Source organism: Blennius ocellaris (genome assembly GCF_963422515.1).
Source record: "Blennius ocellaris genome assembly, chromosome: 21".
Classification (NCBI taxonomy): Eukaryota; Metazoa; Chordata; class Actinopteri; order Blenniiformes; family Blenniidae; genus Blennius; species Blennius ocellaris.
In genome coordinates this window covers 1,996,326-2,013,361 of record NC_137670.1, presented here as the reverse complement: position 1 = coordinate 2,013,361, position 17,036 = coordinate 1,996,326, and the positions used below count along the sequence as shown (strand labels likewise).

General features: G+C 44.2%; 2 protein-coding genes across 2 annotated transcripts in view; both read left to right on the top strand.

Annotated features, from left to right (window-relative positions):
- Positions 1-2,718: 2,718 nt before the first annotated feature.
- LOC308145509 (glucagon receptor-like) lies at positions 2,719-9,100 on the top strand (the record flags this gene model as incomplete). Its single annotated transcript, XM_080516973.1, has 14 exons — positions 2,719-2,731; positions 2,802-2,884; positions 3,003-3,105; positions 3,268-3,375; positions 4,513-4,643; positions 4,736-4,842; positions 5,263-5,419; positions 5,565-5,724; positions 6,709-6,769; positions 6,842-6,911; positions 7,021-7,112; positions 7,189-7,327; positions 7,423-7,464; positions 9,029-9,100. 14 exons carry the CDS (start codon positions 2,719-2,721, stop codon positions 9,098-9,100), a joined length of 1,338 nt encoding a protein of 445 aa, XP_080373099.1.
- A 1,782-nt stretch (positions 9,101-10,882) lies between these two features.
- wdr90 (WD repeat domain 90) overlaps positions 10,883-17,036 on the top strand; it is a 28,041-nt gene continuing 21,887 nt past the window's right edge. The window contains exons 1-8 of the mRNA XM_080516972.1: positions 10,883-10,992; positions 11,058-11,149; positions 11,993-12,176; positions 13,078-13,212; positions 13,328-13,498; positions 14,508-14,634; positions 15,748-15,815; positions 16,875-16,951. Of these exons, the coding sequence (XP_080373098.1) occupies positions 10,980-10,992; positions 11,058-11,149; positions 11,993-12,176; positions 13,078-13,212; positions 13,328-13,498; positions 14,508-14,634; positions 15,748-15,815; positions 16,875-16,951 (867 nt within the window). The 5' untranslated portion in view covers positions 10,883-10,979. The remainder of the gene's footprint in view (positions 10,993-11,057; positions 11,150-11,992; positions 12,177-13,077; positions 13,213-13,327; positions 13,499-14,507; positions 14,635-15,747; positions 15,816-16,874; positions 16,952-17,036) is intronic.

Below are 17,036 nucleotides of genomic sequence, written 5' to 3'. Positions count from 1 at the left end.
CTGTCCGGATGTCTTTTGTGACGTCATATGGACATTTAAAGCCAGAAGGAGGCAGTCTGTCACACGCACAGACTCACAGAATGCACAGAATGCAGAACAAGCCTTTGTGATTTCATTTCATTTGCATTATAATACTTTTCATTCATGAAAGGAATACAAATTTCACAGGCGATATCGGTGCCTGTGAAATGCTTCGAGCGAATCATTACTTGTGAAATGTCCACCGATGGACCGACTGGACGAGGACAGTCGATGCGAACCGTCCATTTAAGTGCAATTCCGCACCATCAATTACGACACACATACGCAGAAGAAGCAAACTCCACAAACACCGGCAGCTGGATTTGAACCCGCGACCTTCATGTGCGTGGACGGGGTCACAAAGTAAAAGTGTTGAGTTTCTCCGTGAAGCTTTAAGAAGTTCAATACCTTGCAACCGAAGAGGAAGACGGTCACGACTCAGACATTAAGCATTAAAACGTCAGGATCTTCTGTCATTATTTTTGACGACTCATCAATAATTATAGAAGTTCCTCATAACCAACGAAGAAGAAGAAGAAGAAGAAGAAGAGCCGATCCCAGCAGGACACGGGTGGACAGGTCACCACACACACACACACACACACTGGAATTGTTTGATTTACTATTCAATGTAGTCACAACTTCACTGTGGAGCCTTGAGAAGATTGTTTTTTGTTTTTTTCCCCCAATAATAAAGTCATTTTCTGTTGCATATAGAGCTTCGGCTCCGCGTCGCCCTGCAGGTGACCTCAGATCCCCGTTGGCTGCAGAACATTTTACACAAAGCGTGCTCATGGGGCGTCCCGGGCCTCCACACTGGCGGTCCTCAGGCTCCGTACCGACACAATGCACCTCTCAGCAGGGGGTATTTGACAGTCGTCGCCGGGGGCACGAGACGCTGTGAATCTTCTGAGTTCCTCGCGGCCCCGTGTCAAGCTCCCGATCACATGACGGCAGAAATCGACAAAAAAAAAAAACCCAAAAAAACCCCAACTGAATGATTCCCCACTGAGCGAGCGACATTCAGAGACGTCCCTATGGGGTTCCATCTGAGCGAGCGATGGGAAAATTTGAGCGCCAAAAAATTAATTGTGCAAGCGCGCTGATAAGCATTTTGAGGAAATATTTGAATTGCGCAAAGAAAAACTCAAAAATCAAATTTTCAACACAATCCTGCAGGAGCAGCACCTCCCAGCCTGCAGCTATGGAATAATGACGTTTTGTTTGTAATTCCCAGCAGCTTTATTATTAGTGATTTGGGTGGATTGTAAACAAATAAAAACAGAAGGCGGGAACCGAAGCCTTTACACAACAACCTTGAGTTGAACGCACATATAGCCGGTGTTCGGGTTGTATGAACAGCAGTGTTTCTTTGAGATCCGATTTATGTGATATTGATTTGGAGCACGATGTTTTCAAGCTCTACTATTGATTTAAGTGCCGTTGCGAAAGACATCTGTGGGGTAATTTACCCCCATTGAACCCGCCTCTGCCCGGAAAACTAACAAAAGTTATTTCATTCACACAAAACCCCAATAATCCTCATCGTCCGATTTTTTTTCTTCCCCTTTTACTTCAAGCTCACGTTCCCTCAGTCTCTCGCTGTTTCAGTGTCGAATATTATTTCACCACATCAGGTCAAATTACATCGGAACACTGTAGACGTATGTGTGCACCTGTTACCGCTCTAATAATTGCATTTCACTCCACGGTTTCTTCAATGAACATCTGACAGGTTGACAGGAAGTGAAAAGCGCCCCACCAGCTCTCACACACAGACGTTCACGCCATGGCATCAATATAATTGAGTGACTGCCGCCAAGGCACGTCGAAAGCGAATCGATGGCGACCGAGGCAGGCGGTAGAATGCTGAACAGAAATTTAAACCATTAACATTAAACTCTCGTGACGCATCTTCTTGAATAGTTAAACCTCCTTTGTTGGTTTTCCAAGTTCTAACTCGTCTATAGTTGTCTGTAAAAAAAAAGAATATATATATTCTAAATTTCAAGCCTTTTGTGATTTCATTTTCATTTTATCATTTGCATTATATTTATTTATGAAAGGACAAGGCGATATCGGTGCCTGCGAATGCTTCAAGTGCCTTTCAGGTAAAGCAGCGAATCATAACTTGTGAGACGTCCACCGATGGACCGACGAGACGAGGACAGTCGACCCAAACCGTCATCGTCAGACCTTGTTGGTGTGTTAAGACCCAAAAGCGCGAGTCGGGAAACGGTTATCGTGTGAAACTGAAGAGACAATCTAAGTCCAGACTCTGTCCAGCGCTCCAAACCAGCCGAACACCCAGAATGCAACAGCGACAGACAGGGATTTTTCAAAATTTGGCTTCATGTTAAGATTTTATGCATGTTTCTTTGGTTTTGTGAAAATGTAGACATTTCCATCACGACATAGAAAAAGTTCAAAGTATAAAGTTCAAAGACATTATGGCGCCGTTTCGCCAGTCCGGCCCACCCGAGACGAAAACGTCCTGCATGCAGGCCCTGACCTGGAAAAAAGTGTTGGATTGATCACCCAGAATGCAACAGCGACAGACGTCTTGTGGACATTTCACAGCGGAGGGTTTCGTCCAAAAAATTTGGCTTCACGTTGAGATTTGATTCATGTTTCGTGGGAACTGTTTGGTTTTTGCGAAAATGTCGACATTTCCATCACGACATGGAAAAAGTCATTATGGCGCCGTTTCGTCAGTGACCTGAAAAAAGTGTTCGATTGAAATCCTTCGGTATGTTTCTGTTCTTCTCCTCCACCCTCAGAGAAGTCCGAGCGCTTTGCAGGGATGCGTCGTACGACGGGCAGCAGAGCTCTGGCCTGCTTGGTGTTCCTGGTTTTGCCGAGGGTGAGTGGGGACGGCACACCGGACACGACCACGCCGTCCGTTATACTCGCCGCCATGGCAGGAAGGGCAGTTCCAGTCTTTAATCGTTTAGGTTTTATATTGTTTTATCCTCTTACAGTTTGAGACGGTGAGTGGTAAAGTCCTGGAGGAGACGTATCGGAAGTGGGTCCAGTATAAAGAGAACTGTGTCACAATGATACTGAAAGAGCCACAACTGCAAGGTAACTGGAAAAAAAAAAATCATAATTGGTGAGTCAAAGGCGGTAGAAATGTGTCAGAGCTATTCTATGATTAATACTTGGCTTGAAATGGTGGCTGAGAATAATTTCTTTATTCATTTGAGCCAAGATCTTTTGTGTGTCTTTTGTTTGGTGTTCTGGCAGGATTGTTCTGTAACAGGACATTTGACCAATACGCCTGCTGGCCAGACGCTCCTGCCGGTACGATGGTCAACATCTCCTGCCCGTTCTACCTGCCCTGGTATGACAAAGGTAAAAACTGCAACAAGAAAAGGGAAATTAAAAAATATCTCAGTATATCTTTGATATGTAGAGGTTTCCTTTGTATCCCTATCTGTCCTGTCCTGCCTTGTCCTGTCCTGTCCTGTCCTGTCCTGGTCTGGTCTGGTCTGGTCTGGTCTGGTCTGGTCTGGCCAGAGCTAAAACTAAGTTTTAGTACCTTAATTCAGTGTTTTTCAACCACTGTGCCGCGGCACACTGGTGTTTCCGCGAGATCTCGTCAGGTGTGCCGTGGGAAATTATCCAATTTCACATTTTTTTCTAAAAATCATTTGCTCTCACAGCGACAGTGTGTTGAAGAGTAATCATGTATAAATACTCTTCACCACTAGAGGGCAGCACAGAACTTTGCCGGTGAAATGTAAAGTGACAGACGTCAGTGTGGTTAATCTCCACCTCCTGCTACCATCTTGTATCAAAGTACTGTGTCAGTGACAGTGATGGAGAAGTTTGTGAAAAGGAAGAATGTGAACCAGGATCTCAGCTCTTCATCCATCAGGTCCAGGTTTCACACCGACGGAGTCACTATTAAAAAAAGACATTGGGAAATACTTTTTTTTCTGTATTTATTTGATTCCTGTTGATAAATCTTTGATGAGAAAGACTTTATATTGTTAATAGAGGCTACAGAGTTTAACATTTTAACATTTCCGGGTGGTGGTGTGCATCCAGATTTTTCCAAACAAAAAAGTGTGCCTTGGCTCAAAAAGGTTGAAAAACACTGCCTTAATTGATCAAAACACCTTAACATCGTTTTTTTGTTGTTTTTTTTTTTTGCTACTTCCCTGACCTCCTCCGCTGGCTGCAAAATGTGGACTGGATTTCCCGAAGGGAGGCGGGTCTCAGTGAGACACGGAGTCATGACTCATGAAATCCATTCCACAGTTTGCCGCCGCCAGCGAGGATGCTAGGGAAGTTAGCATTGCGGCTATCTAACCGTTCTGGACAACACGTCGCTGTTTGGACGTATTTTTACGCTCAAAACGCCGCAAAACATCGACATTGTTTGTTGACTTCTCTTGACTTTTTTGGGCAAATTGGAAGGAAACAATGTGATCGACGCCCAAATTCCGTCTATGTTACTGTATTGATGGATGGTTTGTGGCCCAGTGGCGCAGGGCGTTGTGCGGCGGCGGTGTGGCGCCGACGGCCTCTGGGAGACGGACGGCGGCAGCGGCGGCGGCCAGGTGTGGAGAGACATTTCCCAGTGCGAGGAGGAACAAGAGGTCACGTCTCGAGAGGTACGGCGGCACAAAGTGTCTCCATATCGAGGAGCTGCTGAAGCCGAAAGGCTGCATCAAGTGACTCCCGCTGATTTTTTTTCCTCTTGCAGCTCTGGTTCAAACAGCTGATGACCAGCTTCCGGATGATTTACACCGTGGGCTACTCCCTGTCCCTCTTCTCCCTCGTGACGGCGCTCATCATTCTTCTGGGCTTCCGGTAATCCTTCTGACGCAGACTATGCGCTCGTTTGCATTTTGCGTTTGACGAAATAGGCTCACAGCCCCCCAACGAGGGTTAAAAGTAACAATCCGTTGAACTTCTGTCCTTCACAAATGAATAAGGCAACATTTTTTACGATAAAGGCTCAGAATCCCTCCCAAAAAAACACCAAATATATGAATAAATTAATCAATAATGAACAAATCAGCCCAAAGCGTCAGGACTAAATTCAGTATACCAAAGCCCGGTCATACGTCCATATCGGGGTGGTAGAGCGGTCGTCTCCCAATCGGAAGGCTGCGGGTTAGATTCCCATCTCCAACCTGCCCCGAGTGCCAAAGTGTCCTTGAGCAAGACACTGAACCTCCAAAAACATTGGGAGCGAAGTCCATTCGCCGCTGTGACGTTTCCTGACAGGAGGCTGTGGTGCACCAGGAACTACCTCCACGCCCACCTCTTTCTGTCGTTCATCCTGAGAGCCGTGGCCGTCATGGCGAAGGACGCCATGGTGGACCGCCACTGGGGGAAGGAAATCGTCAGGACGGCCGACGTGAGTGAGATGCTCAGTCATCAGGTGAGCGCCGGGAACTCAGAGTGTCCTTTTGCGTGTTCAGCGCATATGAAATTGGAGTTGCGTCGACGACGCCATTGAAACCTCTGCTTTTCCCCGTTCTTTGTGCATCCGTCTGTGTGTTTGTGCACGTTCGCCTCGCTTCCAGGCTGCTATCGGCTGCAGGGTAGCACAGGCGACGATGCAGTACTTCGTCTTGGCCAATCATTGCTGGTTTTTTGGAGAGGCGGTTTATTTATACTCGGTGCTCATCGCCTCAGTCCTCGTCGATAACAACAGACACCTCCCTTACGTCTGTCTCGGCTGGGGTAAGTCACCTTCCTTTGGTTTAACAGTCACCTGGTGAGTTGTTCTGGACCTCGCTGTTTATTTGCACAGTGTCTGAAGAGAGACGGAGTCACGCGGGTCGTGTCGTACGCTGGCCCTTGTCTTAAACGGCAATCAGACTCGCCTCGGGTTTGAAGAGGTTCCACTTCTCATCCGAGAGGCTTCTGCAGTAGAAATGATGACGAGTAGAACAGATGGATCTATTCCATCGAGCTTCGCCGCCACGATAGTTTCCAATGGAATCCTACTCAGATGTTGACCAGCAGGGGGCATCTTCAAGACGGCTTTCATTAACGGACTCAACGACTTTATTCCCAAAAATTCCACGACGACTGGAACTCAGGACCTGGAAAGAAAACCTCTACGGTCGTTTTCAGCTCGGTTGTCGGCTTCTTAATCGTAGAGTCGTCCGTGGCGACGCTCTGTAAGGCGGAGCTCACTTTCGTGATTTCGGAGAAAAGGCGTTAGCTTCGTCGTTAGCTAGCAACTTCTTCGACGACGTTGTCATCCTCCTTTGCAACGGCTCTTTTACTCAACAAAGTAAAGGGGTGAAAGCTGGAGGCCGCTTTCAAAGTAAAGTCCAGTTGTTACATGTTCGTGAGAGGGGCGTCTCTAACCAGCCGCCATCTTGGTTCGCCATCGGCGTGAACAACTCCAGTCACTTTCTATAAACTCCATAAATTGGACCCAAATAATGTTGGTGAGTGGTTTATTTTATCGCATCACTCCACATGACTCCCAGGATCTTCCATTAACAGGCAGGTCCTTTTCCAAAAGATCTGATTGGTCAGGAGGCGGAGCTTATACACTCACTGTGCTCTCATCCTGAAACAAAACCTGCTCCGGAGCAGGGAAGACATTCAGAGTAAGTTGCCGGGGTGATTTATCCCGGTAAATCTGCTGCGTATTTTTATGATTATATATATATTTTAAAAAAAACTGCACTTCATCATGTTCTTCCTCAGGGACGCCTCTCCTGTTTGTCGTCCCCTGGGTGGCGGCGAAGATGTTGAAAGAAAATAAAGAGTGAGTGACGTTCACGTCTGTATAGTTTCACCCCACATCTGGAGCAGCGTGTCACTCCTGCCCTTTCCTCAGGTGCTGGGCTGTGAATGAGAACATGGGCTACTGGTGGATCATCCGTTTCCCAGTACTGTTTGCTTCATTGGTAAAGATTAATATCTTAATAAAAAAAAAAATGGCATGGTATATTTATCATAATGCATTTTGTTAGATAAATCACCAAATGTCTTTTTTTTTTTTTTTTCCCTCCACAGGTTAACTTTTTGATTTTCATGAAGATCCTCAAAGTCATATTTGCCAAACTGCGAACGAGCAACTCGGTTCGATACCCCGATTACAAACTTCGGCAAGTGATCTCATATTTCCACTGGTGACAGGATTTAAGGCAAAAAAAAAAAACTGTTTTTCATTTGTGGTCATAGGCTTGCCAAGGCCACTCTCACCCTGATTCCCCTGTTTGGGATCCACGAGATAATATTCATCTTTGCCACGGATGAGCAGACGTCCGGCCTTTTGCGCTCCATAAAGGTGTTTTTCTCCCTTTTCTTGAGCTCGTTCCAGGTGAGTTTGACTGTCCCTGTAAAGCAAGGACTTTAAAACTCCATATAATGAAGGCGTGGAACACGCTTTCTAAAAATCTGTGTTTTTGTCTGCAGGGTTTATTGGTGGCTATACTGTACTTCTATGCCAATAAAGAGGTTAGTGGAAAGTCTTGCGTTTGTTTACACTGCTGGATGAAAGGAAATCTCATCGATCCATTAGAAACATGCATTAATTTCCATTGTTCAAATGTGAAAATTGAATCGTAATTATTGTTTTAGAACTGTGTTAATCCTACTGAAAGGATAGATTGCTTTATTTTCCCCTTCGACCTGGTTTCTCAACTTTAAGTTGTTTTTTTTTTCATTTCCCACAAAAGGTTACTGCTGATTCTAACGTATACAGTGAGGGTCACACTGTTTCTCCAAGATTAGGAGACGCAACAGTCAAGCTGAGATATCTGTGAAAAAAGAAATAAATGTTGAAACTGTTGGAATTCGTACCCGTGTTCCCCTGGATTCCTGCGTGTTCGTTGATCCGGGAGAGGCAGAAAGAGAGTTAATTTCTTCAATAGTGAATTTGATAATCACACAAACAAGAGATTACAAAAATGCATATCAGATTACATAATGCTACAAACTGAGTTGCATAATACGAGCTCGGACCGTTCTTCCTTGCAGACCCAGATGTGCAGCCTGGGTTTACAACCGAAGAAGGGCACAACTGCAACGCGTGGTTCATATTTATACATTTGCATACGCCACCTTAACCTCACATGTCAGTTCCTTGTGATGTATGTGTTGCTATGGCGAAGTTGCCATTCCTTTGTCTCCGTGGGAGTAAAGTGACCTCTGACCTCTCATCTCACCTTGACTTTGAATTGTGCAAAGTGGAGCGCTGAGGAGACGTCGCCAACCAACTAGGAAAGCCCCTGAACATGAATTAATTGCTTTGTTTTTCCCAACTTGAGCAGTGGGAGAAATCCCAGCTGTGTAGGAAGACAACTGAATACGATGTGTTCAGTTGTCTCACAGAGAACAAATTGATCCTCAGACTGCTTTGCTCGGCTACTCCAGCAACTATTTTACAAATTGAAAAGTTGAGTTGAAATTCTCAGACATTTCAGGCTGTATGGGGACCAACATTAAGATATCTGAAGCTGTAGTTGATCCCTCATATCTATAATTTACGTGGACAATGTAAGATTAGGTGGACATTCACAGATTGTTAAACAACTTTATAACCCCTTTGTGAGTCTGTTTTGTTCTGATCTGTTTTGTTTTTGTTTTTGTTTTTTGTTGTTGTTGTTTCGTTTGGATTTGTGTATTGTTTTTTTCTAATATTTTTCAAAAATACTTTAAGGAATATGAATTGTTCTTAAGGCACCTTGATATTTAATTGTATGGATGCTAGTTAAGCAATATTTGTTTCTGCATTTCTACTGTGATGTTGTAATTGGCCTTGTTAAAGTAAAAAAACTCAATAAATATATATATATATATATATATATATATATATATATATATAAAAAAAAGAAAACAAATGTTTAACTTCTATATTCCTTCAAAACCTACATAATGTTTCCGGACATCTCATTGTATTTAATAAGTATGTATTCGGAGTTGATTTTTATCCTTTAACACTCATTTTATGCAAGATCGTAAAATGACCCAAAATTTGCGAACCGCCTGTGAAATGACCGGCCCTCGTCTTTCGCCGCAGGTGCAGGAGGAGTTAAGAAAGAAGTTGTGCGGCTGGAGGACGCAGACGGAAAACGTGTGTTGCGCACAATGACTAGCTGCGCTTGCGCGCCAAGCGGACGCCGCCTCCGTCGCCACGGCGCCCGAGCGCAACGGATCTTCGGTCTCGGCAATCGGGGAGACGTCCGGAGATTCGCGCACTCCCGAGATCTCGGCACGTCGATTGCGGACAATTTCGCCGCTGCCTGACGTTTCCTCGCCTCGCCGGGCGTCGCCGGCGCTCAATAATCACTCCACCCTGCAGCAAGGAGGTGGCGACGAGACGGGACGATCACCTCTGGGGATGCAGGTGTCCTTCGTCATTCATCTTCAAGACCCAGTGGTTACGCTCCCAAACGCTGTTTCAGATTGAATTTTGTTTTTTTTTTGCATTAATTGTACATTTTCATACCGATTATGGTTTGTTGTAATTGTCTGGATAAAAATTGTTACGTACACATTGATTTATACCAATTAGCAAGCTTCTCGTTGTCTATGTCCAAGTAAACTATTTCATATATATATATATATATATATTTTGGATCATGCACATGCGTAAAATATACGACAAGGAAAAACAAAATTGCAAAAAAAGAACAAAGAGAATAAGAATTTCTTGCCTTACGGCATGTGAGATTCACATTACGTTCAGCTCTCAGGTGAAATTTCAGGATAAATATAACCTTTCTAGGTGAGCTTAATGTCACCTTCTGTCGGCGTTTGAAAGCACGTCAAACCGTTCGATGCTAGATGACCTTTCAGTGGTATGTTATCACCACCGGGCTCGAGCGTCGTCATCTTAATGGGCCGGGGAGCGTTCGTGTTGTGCGAGAGACCAGTGAGCACTTGTGAACAGTATGATTGATGCTCAAGAATTTAGATTTTTTTTTTGCTGCTGTTACATTCTTTGTTGTGGTATACCGAACAGGCCCCACTTTGGACTGTTTTAAATCGCGTCTTAAAACCCACTTTTATTCTCAGGCTTTTAACGCCGCGTGAGTCGTGTGGTCCCCTGTGTCTTATTTATTTTATTGTTCTTATTTATTTTATTGCTTTTTAAGCGTTTTTATATTTCTATTTATTCTTTTGAATTGTTTTATTTTTATTTGTAGTTTTTTTTAATGTGTTTGTAGTTTTTAATCTGTTTTTATTTGTATTTTATGGTTTTATACTTATTTAGTGTTGGACTGTTTAGTTTTGTTTTTATGTGCAGTCTCATGTGAAGCACTTTGGAAATGCTTTGTTGTTAAAATGTGCTATATAAATAAAGTGGATTGGATTGGATTGGATACTGTGTTTGCCCTTTGATTTGATAAATTCATTGAGATGAGAAAGTCACCATTGAAGGCAAAACATCGCTAATTTTTTGTGAGTCGTGTACCCTCACACCCCGTGAGGTCAAATGTATAACACTATGTCCCCATATATTTTTTTCTACCTAATTTTGAAATTTATTTCAGTGGAAAAATGTAAACCAACCTAATTTTTTATTTTTTGGGATAATTCACTGAACAAGAAAAATATTTAAAGAAGGAAATTATATTTCTCATATTTGTTGGGTTTCTCTCTGTAAAAGCGCCTCGAAATCACTGTGTTGTAATGTGGTGCAATATGAATAAAGTTGAATTGAAACGGAAACGAAACGAATTGGAAACTACATTACCCAGAAGCACCGGGCGTCGTGACGTCACGGCGTGCTTGACAACGGCGGCGGCTGAAGCGGGAAGAAGGGAAATAGCTAAAACTCGGAGCAAAGTTTACCAAGTGTCCGGTAACCCGCAGGGGGCTTATTGTCTTCTTTTACTGAGAAAATAAACCGCATGTTGCGTTAGGGGGTGGAAAAGTGTGTCGTTTATGTGGCTGTCGGTTGGTTGGCGAACGTACAAAGCCGAACACGTCGTCAGGTGGATGTTCTCCAGGTGCAGCGTTGACGAATGGCCTCCAAAGGTAAAACAAAAATCAACTTTCTAATTCTAATCGGTCCGCCTTGACTGACCTGCGCCGTCTTCCAGGCTGGCAGCACCCGTACGTCAACGTTTTCAAACACGTGAAGGTGGAAGAGTGGAGGAAGTCCGCGAAGGAGGGCGACGTGTCGACCTGCACGGTATTTAAACACCTGGAGCCGAGAAGCGACTGTCCTGTGTCCCCCAGGGGCGTTTCTAGACCCCCTGGGGTCCTGTTGGGGGGGGGGGGGGGGGAGGGGGGTTAGAAATACTTATATTATTGCAAACTTTACACACAATATCTAAATGCCAGAAAAACACACTGAAATGTGCAAAATTTAAAAGTTCTAGTGAAATGTAATACACTATTGCAAAAAACGATAGTTGGGGTTCTACTGATAAGGTTCCTCCGACTCTGCCCCACCACTGTTGTCGCATAACAAAGTCATTTGAATTTTGAATCTCCAGCCCACGAAGTCGGGGGAATCCTTCTTCGTGAGCGTGACATCACGAGTTGTGCAGATCTCGATCTGTTGTGTTTGTATCGGCTTGTTTCCCTCTTAAATATCCAAGTTTTAACAGTGTTTTGAAGTTATAGTCGACGTTTTATGAGCCTTGACGAAAGATTGAGCCTGGAAGAGACAGAGAGAGGAGGAAAGGAGCACGGGCGGCGGGAGCAGCTAGCTTGTGCGACTAGCTCGGGTGGCTAGTAGACGATCAAGTAATACCTGGACTCATCTTCGGTGATTCCGCGCAGTCGGAAAAGCCCCCTACTGGAAACTCGCCAGTGACTATTATGAAAGGGGGGGAATTTTTGTCATGGCAGCGACTAAAGCAGTTGCATTACTCTGTCATTGAAATTGTCCGATGTCAGCCGTCCCTCGGGGGCCCTCAGGGGCCCTTGTGGCCCTCGTGTCGCCTCCGGTGTCACCGATTTCCAGAGGCAAAGTTTGTAACTCGTGTCATTCAACGTGATCGTTGGTGTTGGTGTGCCGTCCCCCCAGGACCGGACGCTGAAATGTCCCGTGTTCCGGATCCGGGGTCCGGTTCCCGCCAACAGCTACGTCCTCGTCCCCAGAACCAGCAGCCAGTCCCTGGGCCTGACCGGGCGCTTCTTCTACCTCCTGTTCAGACCCACGCCGGGGAAGTACTTTGTGGTTCACCTGGATGTGGCCGCTGAGGTACCGTGTGCAAGCTCCAGCGTTTTCTTCCAAATCTGCTATCATTTGCATTCATTCAGCTGTAATTCTGTCAAGAGACGTATTTCATGTTACTCTCTTGTTACACTCTTTTATTTTACTGACGCATCGCCATACGTTTCTACTGCTTATTAATGGAGCGAGTTACTTTTATGTATATTGCAGACACTTTTAAATAGCATGTGTGTATGTATATATATCTATATATGATATACTTTTAGTATAAACATTCAAACCGAGTCCCCGGGGTTGGGAATCTCCCTCACTCCGACTCTGACTCTCGCTCGCTCTCTCTCTCGCTCACTCTCGCTCGCTCACTCCCTCTCTCGCTCACTCTCACTCTCTCTCTCACTCAGTCTCTCTCTCTGTCTGTCTCTCTCACTCACTCTCTCTGTCTCACTCACTCTCTCGCTCTCACTCTCACTTTCTCTGTCTCACTCTCGCTCACTCTCTCTCTCTCACTCACTCTGACTCACTCGCTCACTCTCTGTCTCTCGCTCACTCTCTCTCTCTCACTCACTCTGACTCACTCGCTCACTCTCTGTCTCTCGCTCACTCTCACTCTCTCACTCACTCTGACTCTCACTCTCGCTCACTCTCTCTCTCTCGCTCACTCTGACTCACTCGCTCACTCTCTGTCTCTCGCTCACTCTCTCTCTCTCACTCACTCTGACTCACTCGCTCACTCTCTGTCTCTCGCTCACTCTCACTCTCTCACTCACTCTGACTCTCACTCTCGCTCACTCTCTCTCTCTCGCTCACTCTGACTCACTCGCTCACTCTCTCTGTCTCTCTCTCTCACTCACTCTGACTCTCACTCGCTCTCACTCTCTCACTGTCTCTCACTCACTCTGACTCTCACTCGCTCTCACTCTCTCACTGTCTCTCACTCACTCTGACTCTCACTCGCTCTCACTCTCTCACTGTCTCTCTCAAGTCGACGGCGACGTGGCTTCAGTTTCCGTTCCTCTGCGGCGCCGCCAAGGATTCGGTTTATGACCAGACCTCTAAAGCGGCGAGACGCGGTGAACCCCTCGCCCCGCCACCACGCTGCAGGATCACCACAGCTCCTGTACACTTGTTTTATTAACCGACTTAATGCCGTATGTGAAGTGTGTCGCTCTGCCGTGTCTGCCCCAGGCCTGGTGGGACCGGCCCCCCCCTCGGTGCGCTGGACCTGCCTGACGCTGGACCTGCAGCTCATCCTGTCCGTCTACGCCGGCCGCCGCCACCGTCACCTGAGCGGCGTCCGGCTCTGTGCCAACATGTCGGTGAAGAACGTGTTCACCACCGACCTGCTTCTCAACCCAGGTGGGGAACGCCACTTCCCGTCGCCGTCTTTCCCTCGACACTTTATTCAGGGTCAAATCCGAGCAAATGGGTTTTTCATCGACGACTCCTCAATCTAACGTAGAATCGTTTTTTTTTTTTATTGGCTTTATCGACACCTAACGTTTCATTATCATTTATATTATTATGGGTTGAGGCGAGGAAAGTTGTTACCTGACAAAAAAAAAAAAAAATGTTGTCTGCAAATAATTTACTAAATTAGTTGCAGACAAAGACTGTAAAAGACTCTGAGGAGCAAAGCAACAGTAGCTCATAAAATACATTTTTAAAAAAGAAAAACCCAACTGCTTTTCATTGAGAAATAATTCTTACAGAGCAAAATTCAAGTCAACTTAAATCTCGGCCAACTAATTATTTTTTACGTTTCCCTTGTGGATAAATTAGCCGACACCTTCTAGCTTTAGATCAGTGTTTTTCAACCACTGCGCCGCGGCACACTGGTGTTTCCGCGGGATATATACTCAGGTGAGCCGTGGGAAATTATCCAATTTTCTAAAAAAAAAAACCTTTGCTCTCACAGTGACAGTGTGTTGCAGAGTAATCATGTATAAATACTCTTCACCACTAGAGGGCAGCACAGAACTTTGCCGGTGAAATGTAAAGTGACAGACGTCAGTGTGGTTCATCTCCACCTCCTGCTACCATCTTGTATCAAAGTACTGTGTCAGTGACAGTGATGGAGAAGTTTTGAAAAGTTTTTCCTGTTGATAAAACTTTGACGAGAAAGACTCTATATTGTTAATAGAGGCTACAGAGTTTCACATTTTAACATTTTCGGGTGGTGGTGTGCCTCCCGATTTTTCCAAAGAAAAAAGTGTGCCTCGGCTCAAACAAGGTTGAAAAACACTCAAATAAGAAATCCGTATTAAAAGCACTTCAGTCTCTTGAGTGGGAGAATGTATTTGCGTCACACTCGTGAGATTCGCTCATTCATTCAGAGTTTATCTTCACCGTCCTTCTCATTCAACAGGGATGTCTTTCAGTGAGGCCAAGCTCATGGGTCTGGCCTCGTCTCTCGGCACCGGTCCGATACCGAGAGAAATGTCTTTCCCCGTCCCTAAAGGAAGCTCCTGGCACGACCTCTACGACCACATCAGGTACCGTCCACGCAAAGGAACTGTTAAAATCTGAGATTCGTCAAAAGCAGAATCCACTGCCAAACACTCTGTTGCTGTTTATTCTGCACCTGAACGCAAATTCACTGTGAGAAACATGAATTATCGCACGCTTCAGATTAGGGCTGCAACGACGAATCGATAAAATCCGATTCAGTTCGATTATTTAAAAGTGTTGGCAACGAATTTCACTGTCGATTTTTGCGCTAACTCGCCATGTTTACGTCAACTTCTGAGCTTCGTCGAGGCTGGATGGCTGACATAAAGTAAAACAAATAGAAAGAGAGAGAGCTTGTAGAGTTTTTATACTAGATTCTGTTTTGACATTTTGTTGTATTTTGCACCAAATTGTTTAATTAAAATTGACTTAATGTTGAGATTGTACTAAATGTGCTAAATTACTAAACTACAGTACTAAATGTTTGCATTATGCATTATTGCATTATACTATTATATAACTATATACTATATATTATATATACTATATTATGTATATACTATGCATATACTGTATATTATGCATTATTGCATTATACTAAATGTTTGCAATGTTTGTACTAAATGTTTGCATTATTGCATTATACTATTATATAACTATATATTGCATATACTATACTATATATACTATGCATATACTGTATATTATGCATTATTGCATTATACTAAATGTTTGCAAGAATATAGACGATTTCATTACAAACACTTTGAAGTGTGACTTTAAATGTTATTACAGCATGAACCTGGACTGTATGTGGTCCCTGAAGTACATTAAATCTGATTTAATGATTATTTTGTATATACATGTATTTACATTGAATAGATCTTTGTATTGGTTCAGTTATGTACCTTTAAATAATCCTAATACATTTGGTGTTTGATTCGTTCAATATCAACTGGTCCTACAATTAAAAATAAATAAATAAATTAAATTAAATTGGAAAAAATATTAATCGATTATTAAAGTTGCAGCTCTACTTCAGACTGCCATGGACGGCGTTTATTTTTCTTTTGCTGTAACGTAATGCATCTGAAGCGTTTGACGGGAGAAGACGTTAAATCAGATTGTTCCTTTATTGTGTGTTTTCCCCCCGACAGGTTCCCCTCTGAAGGAACGAAGGCTCCGTTTGACTCCATTCAAAAGGCCAGTTCACAGCAGGGGGCTCGTAAGTCGCTCGGAGCACAAAGCCATGCCGCTGGTAGACTTTTACTTCTTTTCTGTGCAGGAGAACGTCTGAACACATGAACATGCTTTGCTTCTAACAAATTAGATTTCCAGTTTTGCCAAAACTCTGTTTATGTGCAGCATGTTTTATACTGGAAGTATAGCACTGCGCTGCACAATAACACCGATTTGGAACCTCTTATTTTATCCAGGCGACTCCAGAAAATCACACATTTTAACCGACATCAAGTCTCCACAAACCACAGGAGCAAAGGAAGAATAAAACCTTTTTAGAGAAATCAGCAGGCACACAAAAATCAGAACAGACAGTCACACTTATAAGCCCTTCAGAGTCACTAATGAACCATAGATGCATGTTTTGGATTTCCCAAAATGTTCCTTTAACACGGGGAGGAAAGCAGGAGGATGTAGATCAGTGTTTTTCAACCAGTGCGCCACGAGATCTCGTCAGGTGAGCCGTGGGAATTTATGCAATTTCACATTTGTTTCTAAAAAAAAAATGTGTTCTCACAGCGACAGTGTGTCGCAGAGTATTCATGTATAAATACTCTTCACCACTAGAGGGCAGCACAGAACTTTGCTGGAGAAATGTAAAGTGACAGACGTCAGTGTGGTTCATCTCCACCTCCTGCTACCATCTTGTATCAAAGTACTGTGTCAGTGACAGTGATGGAGAAGTTTTTGAAAAGGAAGAATGTGAACCAGGATCTCAGCTCTTCATCCATCAGGTCCAGGTTTCACACTGAGGGAGGCACTATTAAAAAAAAGTCCTTGCTTTCTGGATTTACTGGATTCCTGTTGATAAAACTTTGATGAGAAAGACTTTATATTGTTAATAGAGGCTACAGAGTTTCACATTTTAACATTTTCGGGTGGTGGTGTGCCTCCACATTTAAAAAAAAAAAAGTGTGCCTTGGCTCAAAAAAGGTTGAAAAACACTGGTGTAGAGAATCCAGGGTCAAACTCTGAAAGTATAAACTGGTCAGCTACTGTTTATTACACGACGACTGACTGACTCCTACACGTTTGCCTTGTTCAGACGTTCCTGCTGGAGAGCAGCCTGGCCGTGTCGGCAGGTCGGTCCGTGAGGGTCAAGAGGTCACCACACCAATGAAGGTCAGGCCGATCAGGCGTGTGTGCAGAATAGAGCTTCCAATGCCAAACCCCCCCCCCCCCCCCCGTCTTTAAGTTCCTCTTCCGT